This window comes from Hyalella azteca, unplaced genomic scaffold, assembly GCF_000764305.2.
Source record: "Hyalella azteca isolate HAZT.00-mixed unplaced genomic scaffold, Hazt_2.0.2 contig477, whole genome shotgun sequence".
Classification (NCBI taxonomy): domain Eukaryota; kingdom Metazoa; phylum Arthropoda; class Malacostraca; order Amphipoda; family Hyalellidae; genus Hyalella; species Hyalella azteca.
In genome coordinates this window covers 12,424-33,919 of record NW_025930824.1, presented here as the reverse complement: position 1 = coordinate 33,919, position 21,496 = coordinate 12,424, and the positions used below count along the sequence as shown (strand labels likewise).

The 21,496-nt window shown below is 35.2% G+C and overlaps 2 protein-coding genes across 2 annotated transcripts; both read right to left on the bottom strand.

Moving 5' to 3' along the window:
* Positions 1–1,194: 1,194 nt before the first annotated feature.
* LOC108672126 (glucoside xylosyltransferase 2-like) lies at positions 1,195–12,065 on the bottom strand. Its single transcript, XM_047880115.1, has 9 exons — positions 11,863–12,065; positions 11,406–11,604; positions 10,871–10,951; positions 9,852–9,960; positions 9,407–9,503; positions 7,550–7,807; positions 6,454–6,612; positions 2,738–2,896; positions 1,195–2,153 (listed from the first exon to the last, which is right to left on the bottom strand). Exons 1-9 carry the CDS (start codon positions 11,881–11,883, stop codon positions 1,974–1,976), a joined length of 1,263 nt encoding a protein of 420 aa, XP_047736071.1. The 5' UTR covers positions 11,884–12,065; the 3' UTR covers positions 1,195–1,973.
* Positions 12,066–16,044: 3,979 nt separating this feature from the next.
* LOC108672125 lies at positions 16,045–20,017 on the bottom strand. The gene is made up of 5 exons (XM_018159750.2): positions 19,694–20,017; positions 18,951–19,251; positions 17,113–17,259; positions 16,826–17,004; positions 16,045–16,144 (listed from the first exon to the last, which is right to left on the bottom strand). The coding sequence occupies exons 2-5, from the start codon at positions 19,104–19,106 to the stop codon at positions 16,045–16,047; spliced, it is 582 nt and encodes a 193-aa protein (XP_018015239.1). The 5' UTR covers positions 19,107–19,251; positions 19,694–20,017.
* Between the last annotated feature and the right edge of the window lie 1,479 nt (positions 20,018–21,496).

The following is a 21,496-nucleotide window of genomic DNA, read 5'->3' as shown; positions in this document are numbered from 1 at the left end:
TTTCTCATGAGGATGTAATGTATTTACAATTACGTTGCTTATTTTATTTCGTTGTTATTACTAACCATTGCACTATTAATAAATGTGTTTTCTTCGAATACAATCATGTGCACTTTAATATAAAAAGGTGAAATTTTTGAGCTGAATATAAATACATATATCCGTGATTACGATGAATGTGCTAAGTTATAAATAACCTTTTCTAACGCTTGATCATGTCGTGAAAAATTTTCTATTCCGATAATTCCATAATGCTTGAATTAATTCCGACGATTGATCTCGTAATTCACGAAAAGAACTCGACCTCAATTCACCGACAATTTTTTTTGCTATATGAGCAAAGAATTTACTGACGATGCAAGCAGCATTTGCTTACCTTGCGCAAAACGTCTGTTCGAAATCGCTATGTAAGCGAGATATATTCACGCTCAGCGATGGTAATTAATAAGATCTTTAATTAATAGGACAAGCGATCTAATTAACGCACATAACAATAATACGGTTCATGGAGTTCATTCTTGATGAGACTTGCCAAATGCAAGAGATCGTGATATTATCAATACTGAGGTGACGAACCATTCAAGAGGACGAACCGAAGTTAAAAGTGATAACTTTACTGAATATTGAATTGATTCGTTATTAATTAGCTGCCAATCTGTTTTATTCATCTCGTATTCAGCATGCTTGCCTGACATGTTTTCCCTTAGTGGAGTTTGGAGTCTGCTTGATCAGGTCATTCAAGTGGTTATAAGCCAATGAAGTAAATGATGTTTAGTAGCTCACAATTCACCAGGTTTTGTTAGACAGATTCAGACTGAATAGCCACAACGATGGAATTTAATTAAAGTAATTCACAAAGTGGATCTGGATGTTGTGATGTCGGGATATAACTGGGGGCTGGAATTTATAATTTCTTTTGATTTGCTCGCAATTTTTGCATTATATATGGCAAACAACCTATTATTATATATGCAGTTACCCTTTGATTAACAGAATATAATGTACATAATAATTAAATGCTGATATTAGGATTGTGAATATTTCAGCTCGCGTTTATTTTTGTCAAGACTTGTCTTACTTGTATTCATGTTCAGGTTTTCCAACGACGAATTAGTGAAATAAATAATTCTGGAACTAAGTTGTATAATGCTCACTCTTCATAGATTCAAGTTGTGGTAAAATTTTCAATTATTTTGCAATCGATTTTTATTAGGAATAGTGAACCATGTCCCTTTGAACTTCTTAGAATAATAAATATAATATATGATTTCACTTGTATATGGACTATTTCTAATTAAATTCTGAATGTGCAGGATTTGCGGTGGCTTTATGAAGTAAATGTTCATTGAAGTATCAATTTCCTTGGACCTTACGAATTAAGGCTACCGTTAGGCAGCTAGATTACTACAGAAATATAAGTAACTAATCGAGTCCGCGACAGAACAAGGTATAACGAAAGTGGTCAAATATATTGATAACGCCATACAGAACTAGACAGCGCTAATTTTTGTTTGCAGAGTACTTCAATTTACTTCAGTCTATAAATAAGAAGTTTGATGACTACTGAATATAAAGCAAAATATTCATCTACTACGATATATAAGAAAACTACTAAATAGCAGGTTTTTGATTGGAGAATAAATATTCCACTGTATTAGTGAAATGTTTACTATAACTATATCTAGCATATAACTCTGGTCATATCTTTATGCAATTAACTGGGAGGGTTTCCACTTAGGAATAATTTTTAAATATTTCAAAATTAGGTTATATGTGGGATGTAATAGTCAACTTCGCTGAATAGTTTTAAAATAACTCTATCAAACCATAAATTTGGTTGTCAGGTGTCGCTGAAAATACAAAGCACAGATTCAAGCCAACAAACCAAAATATTATCCTATTTAATATCATGATTCCAGCAGCGTAGAATGGAGTTCAGAGTTTAACAATGTCTAAGCATTTTAGTCGTATATTTAGTTATCCAGCTTGCCGTCGAGTAACTTCATATGTTTCATCAGCATTTCATGTAGTCCTTCCACCAAGTCACATGGGGGAGTCTTCAGAACGGCGTCAGGCAAAATCGCATTCAATTCGCTAATCACATTGTTGAGCGACTTGGACATATCCAAATCTCTCCAGTATTCATGAAGAATCTGAAAAAATTAAAAATTTGCTTGTAACGAAATGTTTTCAAAAATATGCTGTATTTATTAGTCTTGACACTAAACAAAGCATGAACTATAGATTTATATGAGTAAATTCGATCTTTTTCGATCACTAATGTAAACCGTATGAATTCAGTTATTTCCGAGTCAGGTACAAAACCTGTTACTTGGATAATACAATAGTTCGAACATTGTTTTCTGCACTAAGTTCAGATTAATATGAAAAATCTGTCCATGAAATTTATGGAAAAATTGAAAATATCAACTTGTAAACTATTCTGAGAATGAAGTAGATTGAACGAGATGTTCTGTTTCCATAGCATTCAGGAATGCATGGTGAAAAAATCAGAAGTAACAAAGAACCAAAGGTTTCGGAAACGTTAGTCACTCGTTTTAGCACATTATACAGCCATCAGTTCTATACAAGTTTACACGAATGCAGGGTTTGATGTGTAACAAAGGTACAGACGTGACGAGCACCAACTGGAATATATTAGTTTTTAGTTCTGCACTCATGAATTTATTTTGAAAATGGGAAACAATGACCCAATAATTTTGGCGAATAAGCTCACCTTTAAAACTACATTTCTGTCCTTGAAAAACGCGCCGCCATTTCCATGGACTGCATGGACACCGTTGGCTACCAGCCCGGGGCAGCGATGAGTGACGTTGGTGCACAAGCCTAAACGAAAATTCCATTCACAGTCCATCTCGTAGAAATGTTCAGGATTCTGGGGAGTTAATTAAGAATTTTTTACAATTTATCAGTAATGATATTATAATTGAATGCGTGCGTATACCTAGAAGACAGAGGCATTGAATATTAACTAAGAAATGAACGTAAAATTTGTAACTTCAACAACTAGTTTATGTGATTTTATTAATATAAAAGTTTGATAATTTTTACGCCTGTAAAATACAATAATTAAACATTCTACATATGAACTTTATTAATTATATGATAGGATCCGAAATTACACCTCATTAAGTTATCGGAATTATGTGAATTCTTCGGTATAACGCGAAATTTAGTGTCAAATAATTTTATCAATTATACAAAACTCAGTCATAAAAAATTCACTGGTATGAATAAAAAAGAACTAAGAATTTAAAAGCAAAGAATAGTCCACAAAAATTCATATCGTTATAGAAAACGTTGCGGAGACCAGCTCCATCGTCAGTTCATAGAATCTAGAATCACAAGTCAGAAGTCACAAATTAATATATTGAAAGCGCAGAACGAAATCAAAAACCTAAATTTACAAGTAACAAACGGAGCACATAAAAACTATCTATTCACAATTTCAAGGGGATAGGAGCTAACAGCTGAATTCAAACTGGGCCTAAGTTTAAAAATGTACAATGATTCTAAAATGCGCAAATCGGAAGTCCCGGAGGTGGAAGCTAAAACCCTTAAGTATCTGTCAGAAATGCTCGGCGTGAGCGCGCACAGCCGAAAGAGAAGGGCGCGATAGCGACTGTCCGATTCTACAACTCCTGCCCTTATGCTCAGAGACCCTGGAATAAAGATTGCGTGACGTCATCCCGACGTACGCAGATGCACATCATGCACAACAATATTGATGAACCAGGGACGATCGCATATGAATAGGGAGCATATCTTTATATCGAAATAAAACCGATTGTGAAATTGCTTACCAGCACAATATGGAGATTAACATCTTGGAAGTATCTATTGAACAAGACTTTTAATTCTTTTGACATAGCTTCGGACGCAGGGCCGAAGTATGGAAAAGAACAATAAATAACGTTCCTACTATCGCGCTCAGGAGCAACCTCACTGTATCGCTTCGACATGAATTTCTTGATTTGGGTAAACACCAAACTTGCCGGAAATCCATTAAGGGAGAAAATATTGCGTAAAAATTCAAATTTTGCGTGCATAGCATGGTATGTAGAATAAATGCGATAACCTCTGTGTAATAATGTTTGAAGCCCATCTAACTTGAATCGGAACGAACAAAAACTAAAGGAACTGGTACTTAGGCTGGCGAAAGTCGGTTTTCGGTACACAGAAGTCAGAAAACGGCCATTAGATTTGGTACCATTGCAATCGAGGAAGGACAAACTATTGTTAGATTCAAGCTCCATAATAAATTTGATAGAATTATGTTGCGAGTTTAAGTAATCAAAAAATGGTTTGACATGAGAAGGATGTTTGAAAATTAAAAAGATGTCATCGACGGATCTGTTATAGAATATTGGCTTAAAACCGAAAGGACAATTGGCTGCCAAGAAACTTCGTGAAAACACATAAAAATATTTGTGAAAGTCGGGCCAAGCGGGAGTCCCATGCCTAAACGGTCAATTTGTCTATAAAACTTGCCCGCGAATATGAAAAACGAGTTAAGAACTGATAATTCTTAAAGAGATTTAAAAAATTTACGGTTTAAACCAATCACAAGATTATTAATATGAGGCAATAGATCGTCAAATGAGGCCATAGTTAAATCCCGAACGTCGGTAAAATTCATCAAGCGATCCACAAACGTATAAGAATTATCAACAGTATACTGATTAGTCGTAAGACAATTTAAAACTGGTACCAGAAATTTAGCAAATTTAAAACTAGGAGTATTATACGCGGCCAAAGTTGAAACTTCGAGGAAAATGGAAACTTCGAGGCAAAATCAGACTTGTGAATTTTAGGTAAGCCATATAAAATACCAGGGCAAGAACCAGAGGTATTAAGTTTAGTATAAGTTTCAGGTGAAAGGGCAGAAGAATCTTTAAGTTTACGCAATAAATTACTGATTTTGTCTTCGATTTTCAAAATGATTTTAGAGATCTTATCTGTAATTTCAACAAATTTCGAAGGATCGGTGAGGAGTGCATTTAGGCTACTGTTGTAGCGTCTACGATCCACCAGAACAACACTCTTGCCCTTATCAACGCCCTTGCCCTTGGCTGGCAATTGTCCTTTCGATTTTAAGCCAATATTCTATAATAGATACGTCGATGACACCTTTTTAATTTTCAAACACCCTTCTCATGTCAAACCATTTTTTGATTAGGTAAACTCGCAACATAATTCTATCAAATTTACTATGAGGCTTGAATATAACAATAGTTTGTCCTTCCTTGATTGCAATGTTACCAAATCTAACGGCCGTTTTCTGACTTCTGCGTACCGAAAACCGACTTTCAGCGGCCTAAGTACCAGTTTCTTTAGTTTTTGTTCGTTCCGATTCAAGTTAAATGGGCTTCAAACATTATTACACAGAGGTTTTCGCATTTGTTTTACATACCATGCTATGCACGCTGAATTTGAATTTATACGCAATATTTTCTCGCTTAATGGATTTTTGCAAGTTTGGTGTTTTCCCAAATCAAGAAATTCATGTCGAAGCGATACAGTGAGGTTGCTCCTGAGCTCGATAATAGGAAAGTTATTTATTGTTTTTTTCCATACTACGGCCCTGCGTCCGAGAGAAAAAAGAATTAAAAGTCTTGTTCAATAGATACTTCCAAAATGTTAATCTTCATTTTAGTGCTGGTAAGCAATTTCACAATCGGTTCTTTCTTTCGATATAAAGACATGCTCCCAATTCATATGCGATCGTCTCTGGTTTACCAATATTGTTGTGCACGATGTGCATCTGCGTACGTCGGGATGACGTCACGCAATCTTTATTCCAGGGTCTCTGAGCATAAGGGCAGGAGTTGTAGAACCGGACAGTTGCTATCGCGCCCCCTTCTTTCGGCTGTGCGCGCTCACGCTGAGCAGTGCGATGTCCCTATTTCTAACAGTGACTTTAGGGTACTAGCTTCCACCTCCGGGACGTCCGATTTGAGCATTTTAGAATCATTGTACATCTTTAAACTTAGGCCTAGTTTGAATTCAGCTTTTAGCTCCTATCACCTTGAAATTGTGAATAGATAGTTTTTTTGTGCTCCGTCTATTACTTGTAAATTTAGGTTTTTAATTTCGTTCTGTGCTTTCAATGTATTAATTTGTGATATCTGATTTGTGATTCTAGATTCTGCAAACGGACGATGGAGCTGGTTTCCGAAATGTTTTCTATAGAGATATGAATTATTGTGGACTATTCTTCGCTTTTAAATTCTTAGTTTTTTTGCGATTTAAGCAAAAAAGTGATATCAATTAAATGAAAAAGAATTTGCGTGAAAATTTTGAAACAAACCGGAAAGTTAAATTCAGTTACAAAGGTTAATTTTCATTACTTGTTCCGTTTCAAGCGAAAATTTTGAATAATAAAATCGCCATTATTATTAGAAATTGAATTCACTTCGGAATTTTTCATACCAAATTCATCATAAGGTTGAAAAGGCTCTGTTCATTAAATGCAACAACTTCCAAGGCCGACTGGAGGGCGGCCTGCCATTTTTCAGCCTGGCTCCTGATGCGCGTAAGATTGAGGAGCAGAAGACCAGCGTTGAAACCCCGTCCAGCAAAATTGACCATCTACGATCGATTAGAGAAAAAAACTTAGCACTTTCTACGATTGTTTAAATAAAAAACTTAGCAGTTTCTACGATTGTTTAAAGAAAAGACTTGGCACTTTCTGCGATTGTTTAAAGAAAAAACATAGCACTTTCTACGATCGGTTAAAGAAAAAAATTTAACACTTTCTACAATAGTAATGAAAAAACTGAGCACTGTCTACGATCATTTAAAGAAAGTACTAAGCACTTTCTGCGATCGGTTAAAAAAAACTAGCAATTTCTACTATTGTTTAAAAAAATTAGCACTGTCTACCAACTAGGAAACAACAAAGGAATAACTTCCTTTGCTGTCTACCAACAACAAATGAATAACTTAGCACTTTCTACGATCGGCTGAAGAAAAGAATTGGCACTTCAAACGAATTTAATCATACATTGAGAATCATTTTTATCATTCCTACGTTCACACATGAATTTGTTATTACAGATATCGCATCTTTAAGTGAAAAGTAGAATACTAAGAGATTTTATTGATACTAGTATGCTTAAAAAATCGTCGAATGACCTATCCTCGCCCCCAATTTATTTATTTTATTTGGAAGGATTCCCTCTAAAACTTGAATTTCAACTGACCATTCCAAGCAACCAACCAAGTCCTTTACGCAACCTAGTAAATAATGCACAGTTTAGTACGCCAGGCCATGATTAGAATTAATGGATTTAAAATGTTGCGACTAGCTATCATGACCGTCAACTCTTACAAGAAAAGTATTGCAGTGAGTTCGATCTATTGGTCTACTTTCAAATCAACTGCTGTCTTTTATTATCAGTTATTATACAAAAATAAGGTATTCAGATCAAGTTATGGAAAGAATCATGTTCGCATATTAGTGCGTATTGAATGTCACTTGAATACCTCGAACAAAAAACAAGTGGTTATTATATTGTATACAAACCTTTTCAAATTCGGTGAAAGGTTTGTCATTGAAGATTCTCCACAAAGGTGTTACAGCTCCAAATAACTGCTCATCGTTGAAATTTTTAAATACTCTCCACAGATCTTCTATCGGTCGCAGGAACACAATGTCCGTATCTAAGTAGATTAATGCGTCTTCCTCAGGGTACATCTTTTCAAAAATTAGTTTCTTAGAGACGCACGTCACCCTCGTTTTTTCCTCAACTCCCAGCGTCGATTGAGATGAAACTTTTCTAAACTGAGGGAAGGAGAAGCTACATTTCATTATTTAATACAGTTAGGTATTGATTATTCATTAATATTCTCACTTTCTCGAATACTAATCGAAAACAGTAAACATATGGTGAAATTGTCGAGTCATGTAACAGACGAGTGTGTAACGCGATGCTGATGTATAATGAAATATGCAAGATTTTAAATTTAGCTAATATAGGCCAAAGTAATATGCACAAAGGTTGAGTCACACCAATCCTTTCAAATTTATCTCTTTACATAGAATATAGATCTCAAATAATAAATAATTTTATAAGATAATTTCGATTGAAACCAGATTTTCACTGATGCACTTTCTAAAATGCGCTCCATCGACACTTTAACATATAGCAAAGAATTGATGTCACTTGTTTGCTTAAATCGCAAATTAACTAAGAATTTAAAAGCATAGAATAGTCCACAAAAATTCATATCTTTATAGAAAACGTTTCGGAGACCAACTACATCGTCAGTTCGTAGTGTAGGAGCTAACAGCTGAATTCAAACTGGGCCTAAGTTTAAAGATGTACAATGATTCTAAAATGCGCAAATCTGAAGTACCGGAGGTGGAAGCTAACACCCTAAAGTCACTGTCAGAAATATGGACATCACACTGCTCAGCGTGAGCGCGCACAGCCGAAAGAAGGGGGCGCGATAGCAACTGTCCGGTTCTACAACTCCTGCCCTTATGCTCAGAGACCCTGGAATAAAGATTGCATGACGTCATCCCGACGTACGCAGATGCACATCGTGCACAACAATACTGATAACCCAGGGACGATCGCATATGAATTGGGAGCATATCTTTATATCGAAGGAAAACCGATTGTGAAATTGTTTACAGCACAATATGAAGATTGACATTTTGGAAGTATCTATTGAACAAGACTTTTAATTCTCTTGACATAGCTTCGGACGCAGGGCCGAAGTATGGAAAAGAACAATAAATAACTTTCCTACTATCGCGCTCAGGAGCAACCTCACTGTATCGCTTCGACATGAATTTCTTGATTTGAGTAAACACCAAACTTGAATCCATTAAATCGAGTCGAGCCTTTCAATACCTATCGAGTCAATACCTAACTTCTTGGGAGTCAATATCGAGTCAATAGCCGAGTAAATACCTATCCTCTTGGGATATTAAGCTGATTTGAAATGTTAGCTAAAGTGTAAGGATTCAAGAAAAATAGGGAGGGAGAGACGGAATGAAAATTGTTTTTTTTTTCGCACGTGTTTTTTTTCGCCACGATAAGAACAAACGAAAATTTTCTTCGAACTTCGAAGCTAAAGTTGAATGGGAATTATAAATGAGCGATGAGTTTGAATGGGGTAACTCTTATTATTATTACTGTAGTTTTCTGGAGAAACAACGAGAGTCTGATTAAAGAGATTTTAAGACTATAGGATTAAGACCATAGGGATTCTGTAAAAGTTGGATATTTTCTTTTCGCATGATTTTATCTATTATCGGCATCGGTTGACTCAGCTGTTAGTGCATTATTAATTGATAATTCTTAATTGATTCAAAGGAAATATGAAAAGTGAGTGATTCACTTCGTATCCACGTACGGACTATATTTCAAACCTTTAGAGCGATTTTATTGCGTTGTTGTGGAGGCCAAAACTCCACCACGGAAGTAATTCCTCTGATCACTTCATTAGAATTCACTAGTACATGGAGTCTGGAAAATAATTTTAAAATTTATAAACAAATGTCATGAGTGTCATTAAATTACCATTATGTACATGGTATCTCAACATACATTACTACATCAGAAAGAATTGTGATGCTTTAAACTCAAGCCCTCCAAATTTAATTTATGATACCCCCATACAGCATTAAGTATGTTTGTAATGCTCTGTAATTATCGTTTCAAATATAGTATTTAATTGAAATAAGAAATGCTGTTAATTTCATTTAAAAATCATACAATAAACATAGTTTTCTTTATATTAATTGTTTCAATGTCATTTGATTAAATTTTTTAGCTGAAATAGGTTACCGATGTCTACAGACTAATTCATCTCCCTTGATGTGCTGCTGTGAAAGAAATACTATTGATTTCAACAACGACTTTGCGCGATCAATGTGTTGCTCGAATGATGAGATGCTACCTTTGTAAGGTTTCGTCTCATCGGCTGTAGAAACATACACTCGAATCATGAGATAGAACGAAACAAATATATATTTTTTGCATCTCTAAATCGTTCGGTGCAGATATTCCTTGCAAACTGGAGGAATAATTACATGTAATGCCGATAATTTATAAAAAATTTACTAATTGTATTAGTGTCAAAATTGGGAATATCATCACATGATGTAAAATATGATTACACAAAGGCTAGTTGCCCAGTATCTTTAACCATTTCAGACTAGGTTATGTTAAGTTACTATGGGGATGATTGCACGGTGCATGGGTTTCATTGCGTTATAGGATTGAAAACCGTAGGAAAATTAAAACGTCTGAAAAACGTAGGAAAAATATTAAATAAAATTGAAAGGCTGACTCCTGATCCGGTTCATGCAAAATAGTGAAGAGCTCAAACACATGACGAATGAATTGATATTAACTTATATTTCGATCGAGTTTATAGTTTATTTGCAAGCAAATTTTGATATTTTCTGACGCATGGTGTGGATAGCGTGAAGTTAAATATGGAGAGCAATCTGCTAGGATTATGTAAAGCAAATGTCCGTGAAGGCGCTCATCAAGTTATCAGAACTAACTGTATTAAAAAGTATATGAATCGATGAATACAGAAAAAGAATATTATGTTACAAATATTTCAAACATAATTTCGTTTTCATACTAAAAACTTCAGGAGACAATTAATGGTCAGCGGTTTCACCTTAAAGCAATATCTTACTAAAATGAAGATTCAAATGACAATTGGTAATCACCTACACTAAGCTATAAGAAATTAGGACCCTAATGGTAAAAATGATCCAATTAAATCACGTAATTATTTTGGAAGCGTGCCGATTTAAATGGTGAACAGCATAGCTTGATTTAAACATCCTACTGGAAGATATGTGACTTCTTCTTACCTTCACACAAAATTATCGCTGCTACTACTTCTTCGATCGGTATCATTGGCTTTGAATAAGATGCAATGGTGTTCCTCGTCTCTGTGAAACATATTATTGAACAAAATAATTACACGAGTAATTTTCATGAACTACCGTCATTGCTGAGAAGAAAATTCATAGAGAACACTGATAAATTTGATTTTTGATCTATGTACCCATGGTGTTTTCCAAAAATTAAAACAAATGTCTCAAAAATCGGTAACAATCTTGAATCATTTAACCACCCTCCATCTTTTACGATATTTCTGACGTATTGTGACCTTTTTGTTGATTCTTTGCGCTGAAATTAATAATTATGTTCACACATGCCACTCTAGTCTCTGAATTTATAAATTTGCTTCAGTTTCTGGACAGGACAGTGTGGTTAAGAATATCCTAAGGGTTATAGCAGGGAAGCTTCGAGCTGTCCCGACTAATGAAGTAAATATTTGTGGATAAGACAGTTAATCTATAGATTTCCTCTTAATTATCATTAGAAAGAAGTTTCACGTACCGATTAATAATTCATCATTGACGTTCAACAAATCGCCCTCACTATCTTCAGAAATAGCTTCTTTTCGAATAATGCGACGATAAGCAGAATATCCTGCAGACTTTCTTTCGATGAGATCCAAGTAAAGTTGAAGGAATACAAAGATCGTTCCACCAATTGCCAGGACGTAACACAACTTAGAAATCGAAATTCTTTTTACCTGGAAAGGGTAGAACAACACTACATTTCGTTACATATTTATCTTTTTTATATAGTTGGGGTTAAGACTTGTGGCGACAAATGCGCCCACCAGCCCGTTCTCTGTCAGAACTACATATTTATTAGAACAACTTATTGCGTGAAAATGTTTAATTAAAGATATAGAAGTGCGCAATATTTTTTATATGCGATTTATCCTTACTTATATTTTCCGAACAGAAATCATACATACCATATGGGTAAATATTATATTACTTACCGAGCCACGGCGGTGAAACATTGTTTTAAGAATTGATTAAGTGTAGATCTTTATTTCAATTCAAAACGATTGAGATTTCATGGAACTACTTGAGGAAGAGCTATGGATGTAGTAAGGATTGAATTCATAGAAAACTAATTTTGATGGAAATTCAATTTCATTTATTATTACAGGGGAATAGTGCAAGGTTACATTTGCCAAAACTGGAACAGAAAATAAGTGACATCAGGGAATCCCCAATTAACATTAACAATGCGCTATTAATGTTTATGATAATTATATCCTCGTTAGATATAAAAACTTTTTTTCAACGACAATATTGTCAAGAATTTTCGGGTAGTCCAAGCGAGACTCCCGCCTATACCGCAGGTACCCAACGATGAAGGAGTCCGTTCTTCTTGTTACCAGGCTTGCGTTTTCTTTTCATTTTATTTGCGGCAACATAGACCTTTAGTTGAATTTTCTTGTGCTTTTCAGGCACTCTTAAGTTTTTCTTGCATATCGCATATTTATTTCATTCGATTCCTTACGTAAAATTTCCTCAAAAATTAAAAAATTGAACCTCAATAATATATGAGGTATCATTTTTAAATTTGATTATAGTGATTACTCTGACTGAACACTTGTTATAGTTTATTTTTATATCTTCTCTAGCCGGGAATCTCGTCAAATGACATAAAGAAATTTATGATGAGCTCTTTTTATCTATAAAGGAGGAGCTAGGCTCTTCTGTACGTAACACCGTCTCTGTGCAACTGAATATTGCTCTGTATTAAAAGCTTGCTTTTACGGATAAAATTATCGTTATTAAAACACGTTTCCTGCGATGTGACCCACCGGTGGGTCACCACTGTGTTACGTGTACGGCGACGGCCAATATCGATGCTATTCGCCTGTTGCGACGATGGTATATGTACGATAACTTCAGTTGCATCTGAGATAGCTCGGAGTGAGGTTGTCAGTGTTTTGTTCTCATATGTTACAGCTTGATTAGGTGAGAAAAACAGTGACCCACGGGTGGGTCCCATCGCATCTGAAGATAATGTTTTTCTTGTAATGCGATGGGACCCACCGGTGGGTCCCATGTTAAATAATTGTATATGTTGAATTCACGATGCATAAGTTGTTTGTTCAATGTTATAATTAATTGATATTTTTTGTAGGTGTGACCATGAATGTTTCTGCTTTCTATAAGGGTCAAAAAAGATCTACTACTACTGCTAGCNGGTTCTTGAGAATGATTTTTTATATGGCGGTATCATTTGGAATTATAAGTAAAAGCAACTCCAAATTCGAGTCTGACTTTAAATGGTTGCTTCAATATAAAGCCAGCAAGTTTTCACGCAACTTTTTGAATCAATATTCGTGATATTCTAATTGGAACAATTTAGACTAAGAATATTTGAAAGTTTTGAAGCATCAAAGCTCCATACTCAGCCAATGACTCGCACAGATTTCATTTAGAAGCTCAAAAATCATGCAAAAAATGCATTTTCTCGCATATTCGTTCATGAAAACTGTGTTAATACAAAGTTTACATAATTTATCTTAATTTACGTTAATTGAAAATAATTAGCCAGATTTGCATTCCGAATTTCCGATTTGTATCTTATTTAGGAGGGGAATTATTTGTCGAATGCGTAGTTAATGAACGCCATAAATAGGCGATTAACGCGACTGACAGCCTTGATGCTCAGTCTTAAGATTGTATAATTACACTATAATTCTCCACAGCACTCGTGCACTCGTGACAGATGAATTTGATTGAAGTTTCTATGCATAATATACAAAAAGTGTCATTCAGCAATACTAGAGATAATATTAAACACCTTTCGTATTTTGTGCGGAGATATATCAATCCACACTTCGTGAATGACGTGAATAGATTGATGTTTATAATTCCGATAAGTTTCAGGTAACAATAAGACTTCTGGATTATAGCCTATAATGAATGCGAGATACACTGACACTTGAAGGCTATGAAGTTTATTCGTCGATGTTGATGTAGAATATTAGAACGAAATATAAATCAGCGTTATAGAAACAAATACCTTCGCTCATAACTTCTGACAGATAGTTTTGCGTTTTGTTCTCATATTTGTTAGTCCCGCAAAGGGGAAAAACAATAAAATTAGCTATTATTGTTAAAGTAATTTAAAGAAATTACTATTTAATATATATATATGTTAAAGGAAGTATATTATATGTTAAAGGAAGTATATTATATGTTAAAGGAATTATTAATTAGCTTAAGGAAATTATGTCAGCATGCAGTGACCCTCAATTCAACACTAAGAAAATGTAGATTTTGTCCTAATGGCGATGCACTACTAATTGTGTGGGCAATCCTGACCCAGATTTGCTTGGCTATAGGACGCATCAGAGCTACACGCAGTAAGTGAAATTATTTGGACAGTATGGCCCATTCAGTTTTCTGATTGACAGCTAATTTATTTAGCGCCTTAAATAATTTTGCACTCGAAATTAATTGGTGTATCGAACTCAAAAATGAAGCGATATGACAGAATTGGAGAAATAACGCAAATATTGGCAAATTAAAAAAGTATAAAAAAGTAGTATTGTCAAAAATATAGTTAGCCAATATTTTATCAGAAGCTCTAAAAAATTGTTCTTCAAAGCTAACACTTGAGAGCTCTCAAAGCGACTCAAGAGGAATTTGACAATCTATCATGTGAACTTGTCCTCGTAAGGTTACTAGAAAACAATCCTATGTTGTAACGTTAAGCACTGCCGCTCACAACACTGCCTCTGCTGCCTAGGGCTGCATCGAGAAGACTGCCGGACATTTCTGGCAGAGCTCATCTGTAGCAGCACAAGTGCACGTTAGTATGATCAAACCTAGAAAGATAAAGATAATTTACGGTTGAACATTGCAGTCCATTGCCTCCAATTGGATGGAAAACTTCGGGTTTCACATCTAATATAATTCAGACTCATTACTCCTATTCTTTACTTTGCATCGAAAAGACTGCCGAGCATCTCTGGATGAGCTCATCTGCAGCAGCACAAGTGCAGGTTAGTAAGATAAAATCTTGAATATATAATTAATATAATATAATATGCGGTTGATTATTGTAGTCTGTTGGCTCCAATTGTAAGGAAAATTTCGGGTTTCACATCTAATATAATTCAGAATCATTTCTCCTATTCTTTACTTTTATTTTTGTTCTTCTCTGCATTAACGCTGTGCAGTAACTCAATAATGTCAACAATTTAATGACTGCGAAATAAAAGTCACTTAAGGCTTGGTTGCAGATTTGATTTTGCTTATTTAAATTGTTAAATCATACAGATTTATACCCTAAAATTCTACTAGCTTAATCTTATATACGATGATTTTTAAATAAACTTCGGGCAACGCCTATAGGCTTCTGCCCAGGAGTCGCTTCACTAGGCACAAAGTTATTGTGGGTCTGCATGGCTACCCGATCGAAATTAGCTACTGAACAGAATCTCCATTCCAACTTTATATTCGCCTGCGAGAACTAGCAGAGCTGAGACATACCGAGCATGTAAAGCTGCGAAGAGGCTGCACTTCAAGCACAATTAAAGCCGAAACGGACAAATAGAGAGGTTGATTTGCGTTCTCCCTGATTCCTAAGCGACATCTATAGCAGATTCGTACCCGCATCTTAATTGTTCATTAAAAAGCTATTCATAAATCTCGACAAATTGTTTCACACTTCGCAAATTTGTGAGACCATCCTCTTATTCATATTATTCCGTTTCCTTTATTTATATCACTCCGTACTGCCTTGCGACTCAGTGCCACACCATTACCATGTGGGGCACACTACTTCCTGCCGTGAACGTAAATCTTGCCTGATTTATGCATACACACTAAATTAACATTTTAGTTGCAACATTTCGTTTAAAAATTTTACACCAAATGGAATCGCATATTTATTACACTCTAGATGAACAGAGAAGTTTGATTTGCGGGACACAAGTTCTATTGTTGATCAATATATTTCCAAAGAGAGCACTGGTTATTTTTCCTTCTCCAAAATTATCTCAAATTATAAATGTTCATACATAATCGTTAATTTAAGCCTTTAATATTTAGAACCCTAACATTCAGCTTGTTCCAATTTTCTCTTTTGGCTTTCGTTTCATTAAAATCAGTTGGCATTTATTTTGACAGGATGAGCTGCACGGAGCTTAGCGTGTCAGTTTCCCTGTGCTACCTGGCTGGTTTACACTAGCCAGGTGAAGCTCCTGCTCCCGATTCAGAGGACTTGCACCGGGCAGCAGCTCGCGCCTATCGTTTTTATTCCATTTTCTGTGTTTACTCTTCACAAATTCTATTCAATAAATTTAGTTCAAGTGAATGATTTTCTTTACATTATTCAATATAAGTTTAATTCAATCTTTCCTTCCGCAGAAAAGGGAGGTCACGTTTAAGATTTGTACACAAGTAATATATAATTGGGTGCTGAAGTAAGCTTCAGGAGAAAAAGAAATTGTGTTATTTCGAAATTTCAATTGATGGTAATGCAGCTGTCACATTTTAGACGTGGAAAATTCGAGAAATATGAGGTCGAGAAGCTCGAATTTTTTGAATTTCTCGAGTACACCTGTCAAGGGCAACCAACTCCTGCATAACTTTTGCCACGGAGCTGACAAATTAATGCTTGACATAAAACTCCCCTTGTAGCCGTGAAGAATTTACCTGTGCGAGGCGTATTACAGTAGCGAACAATTCTAAAGCAGAATATTGAATTTTGCATACATATAGAATATTCGTGCACAGATTAAACCGATTAAATATTGACAATAACAAACGAAATTGGAAATTACGAAGACATATACAACATATGGCCACTTGATTTATAGGGAGTTAATCAAAAATTAATCTCAATATAATCTGAAGAGTTAATCTATACATGTTGAATGTGAAATATCCTCACACACTCATTTACGTTATGGAATTCATGCTCACCTGGTGAACGGGTGGCGCACTTGTATGATGTCGAAGTATTTTTCCGCCATGTCGACGGCTTCCTGGCCTATTACTTTAAAAGTATCCAATGATGTCTGATGCAAGTCATCGTTACGGGGATACAAGGTCTCCATGTTGTTGATTTCGAAGAGGAATGTGAGCATCGTGCTTGATCCAGTCTGCCGACAAAACAAAAGAATTCTGAGTTGTTAATTTTAGGGTAAATACATGAAAAATGTTTTTTGAAACGTTTTTAGAAATGCTAAAAAATGTTTTAGTAAGCTGACCTTTTCAAGCTGGCAGTAGGCAAGTTCGTGTGGTTTTGAGACCCGGATCCAGGAGTCGATCATAGGCATGCTTGCAACCTTTCTATTGTTACACTTCTGCTTGACGTTCACCAACCGGCGAACTCTTTCTTCCATCAGTCTTCCTTCCTGAAAAGTGTCATGTTTGTTAAGAATTGTTCAGATGAGGCGAATGAGAAATGTGAGAGTTTTGGTTACCATAGCCTCACAAGATACGAGTAAGAAATGAGTTGGATTTATAGTGAAGTTTTACATTAGCAATATAAGATTTTGGCTCCAAAGTTTTTTTTTGTAAATAAATGCATAGTGGGAACAAAGTTTGTTCAAGTGATGATCAAAAAGAATGTTTAGACCTCGTATCTTATTAGGGTAACATGGGGCAGCGAGCCCACTGCGGGTCACGGGCCCATAGCGGGTTTCTCGCTAAGTAAGGCAGATATTGGTGCGTGTTCTCTACCGCCGGTCGACAGTTTCACTGAGATGAAGTGCACGGAGTTACTTCTTGCTAAGTGTTTGCGTTATTAAGTTATTTGTGAATGACTGTTTTAGCTCAGATAAAAATTTTTTTGCTGCTAAATAAAACTGTTTTAGATTACTGATGTAGATGAAGCTTTTGAAATTACTGTGAATTATATTTTGAAAGCAATGTTTATAGGGATAATTTTGAGATCAAATTTAGACTATTAGCTTTTAAAATAAAATGTTGACACGATATAAATTGAAATGATACCTATAGTGGGGCAACGGGCCCACGCGTGTCACGGAGCAAAGCGCCCATGGTGAAGTTATGTGTCATACATCAGTAGATTTGTCTCAATGACCTTTTCAAAACTATGACTAGCTTTTTGAATCACAAATTACACTTCATATTGCATGATTTTCTATTTGCCGCCTCAAGGCAGCAGGTTTAGTTTCTAGTTATTCGTATTTATGACCCCTTATCGAGTTTTTGACTCTAGCCTTGCCAAAAGTTGATTTCAGTCAACACCAATGAGCCAAAAGCTGATGAGTTTTTATGGTGTTGGCTGAAATCACGATTAGGTACGAATTCTCTGCACATAGTATCTGGATTATGAACGAAACTGGAACGAATTTTTTTTCTGATAAACTAAATATATTTTTTTCTAGTCAAGGATACATTTCTTCATGTCATGGACGAATTTTTTATCGCAAAGATATATTTTTCAAGTCAGGGATATATATTTTTATTTCACTGAAATATTTTTCTTCACGTCAGTGATAGATTTTTTAAGCCAAGAGTACATTTTTTCAAGTTAAGGATATGATTTTTTGAGTTGTTAATAAATGAATTAATGTCATTATTTTTATTACATTTTTCTTATTTTCAACTGTAAAGTGTTGTTTTATAATTTTGAAACGAAAAATATGCAATTTTGGTCTGTCTCTTATACACATCTAGATGTGTATAAGAGACAGATGGACAGCAGTTTAGACTATGGAAATGAATCCTGCGATCGATTTTCTAACGAAAAGTTTTTNGTTTCATTAAAAATTGAATAACTCTATAGGAGTCTAATTCACATCATACATTCCTCATTAGTTGTACCTTTAAACAAAACAAAGAACTACCTCGTATCAATTAAATCTTCATCAAAATTTTAGTTTAAAAAGGGGGGGGGGGGCGCGCTGCCCCATGTTGCCCTATCAGTTAAAAAAAATGAGAGCTAACGTTGGCACTTCATATATTTTAAACTCGTGGAGAGAAATTTAAATATTGAGTGATATGCGTACTACAACTCATGACAATTTCTAAGAATAAGTAGTTCAGTAGACAGTTATTCGTTTCTCATAATACTAACATCAGTTTCTTCAAAGGCAGTAGGAACAGGAAGGCCTTTCTCGATGATGGTTCTGAGATCATCCCTGCAGCTCCTATAGACAGCGACCAGTTTCTTAGGATCGTCTTCATATGCTTCTAGATTGCAAGGTCCGCCAGCCATTCTCTTCTGCCGCATTACAGCGCCGGATTCGATACCGTAGAATAATTTTCATCCTCAAACTGTGAATCACTCTGACGTCGCAGCACAAACATGATGATCGTGAGCGACGTTGTAAATATTATTATGCGTCGCGGAGAAAGACGGAATCCCATGATTTCTCCTATAATGAAATGGGGTTTCAAATTAAACACAAAATAATTCGAATATTATTTGCGCAGGTTTTTACGTAGATGGAAAGGAAAAATCACTGAACTAGCGATGTTAGGCCTGCAGGACAAAATCACGAAATATTTATTTACACGACACGATTAAACGCTGATATCTGACTTGAACGTAACAACTATAAGTGAACTTCACAACAATAAAGACAATCTAATTTCAAAACGCAAGGGATTATTAGTTTTATTCCTACATCTTTTCATATCCACGTCACTTCAGAAAAAAGGAAAGAAGCGAAATAATGCAAGTAGTGAAATCACTCTAAAATTTGCGTACATATTCAAAGACACGCCAATTATTTAGCAACATTGAAGCACAAATTCATATTTCAATTTTTCCAATAAACCCAAGAGCTCTGCACCACAACAACAGAACCCCACTACCTGTGACACGGGACTGTTTCATTTTTCGTCTGGATGTCGCTGTGACATTTATCAAATTTTAGCGCTAGCTGGAGAATTAATTCCACACTAAAGGCCAGGTGTGAGTTTTATCTCTCACTTGTCACTTGGTCGATAAAACCGATCAGTCCGTACGGCTGCGTCGTCTATGGGAAATGAGTCGCGTGTGAGCTTTGACGTTAACTGAAAATGCGACAATTTAATATTCGGGAACTTTTCAGTTAATTTGATATCAACTTTGCTGTGGCTAATTTTCAAACAATAATTATGACAGGAAGTGGCACTAATTCCTGTTGAAAAGAAACCAGAAAGAAATATTGTATGTATCCTTTGTCATAAAAATGGCCCAGGAAGCATGTAATTGCAACGACATCATATTATTGTTTTGAGGTAGTTTTAAGTTTAAATTTTAAGTATGTTGGTATTGTGAATAGCGAAGGTGGCATTAGCCACCATCCTAATTACTATTTAAAATGTAACGATCCAGTAATGTTGCAATATAATTATTTATCTTGATACACTCCTTGATCTTCTTCTTTACTTTTTAAAGTAAATCGCTCCTTGAAATCCGGAGGCAATATACAACTATGATCTTTAGGAATTCTCGTTCATGTAGGAGCTCAACTATATAAATATTAGTGTAAAATATGGTAAATTTTAAATATTAGCAATTTGGCTTTAAAAATATCACAAAAGAAAAATTTCCCAGGTCTCCTATAAGAACTTCATACTGTATGTAATTATTGCTATGCAGGATCAACTGTTCATCGAAAAACTGAACTATAATATAATAAAAAATCGATCGAACTATGATTGGCAGGGAAAATTCTCACATAAGATTCTTCTGGAAATTAAATTCGGTTCAACGATAAAACGATAAAATTTCTGTAATCTCGTANGCCGAGCATCTCTGGATGAGCTCATCTGCAGCAGCACAAGTGCAGGTTAGTAAGATAAAATCTTGAATATATAATTAATATAATATAATATGCGGTTGATTATTGTAGTCTGTTGGCTCCAATTGTAAGGAAAATTTCGGGTTTCACATCTAATATAATTCAGAATCATTTCTCCTATTCTTTACTTTTATTTTTGTTCTTCTCTGCATTAATGATATGAAGTAACTCAATAATGTCAACAATTGAAAAGAATTACTGTGAAATAAAAGGTACTTTTTGCTAAATAGCAGATTTTGCTTATTTAAATTGTTAAATCATACAGATTTATACCCTAAAATTCTACTAGCTTAATCTTATATACGATGATTTTTAAATAAACTTCGGGCAACGCCTATAGGCTTCTGCCCAGGAGTCGCTTCACTAGGCACAAAGTTATTGTGGGTCTGCATGGCTACCCGATCGAAATTAGCTACTGAACAGAATCTCCATTCCAACTTTATATTCGCCTGCGAGAACTAGCAGAGCTGAGACATACCGAGCATGTAAAGCTGCGAAGAGGCTGCACTTCAAGCACAATTAAAGCCGAAACGGACAAATAGAGAGGTTGATTTGCGTTCTCCCTGATTCCTAAGCGACATCTATAGCAGATTCGTACCCGCATCTTAATTGTTCATTAAAAAGCTATTCATAAATCTCGACAAATTGTTTCACACTTCGCAAATTTGTGAGACCATCCTCTTATTCATATTATTCCGTTTCCTTTATTTATATCACTCCGTACTGCCTTGCGACTCAGTGCCACACCATTACCATGTGGGGCACACTACTTCCTGCCGTGAACGTAAATCTTGCCTGATTTATGCATACACACTAAATTAACATTTTA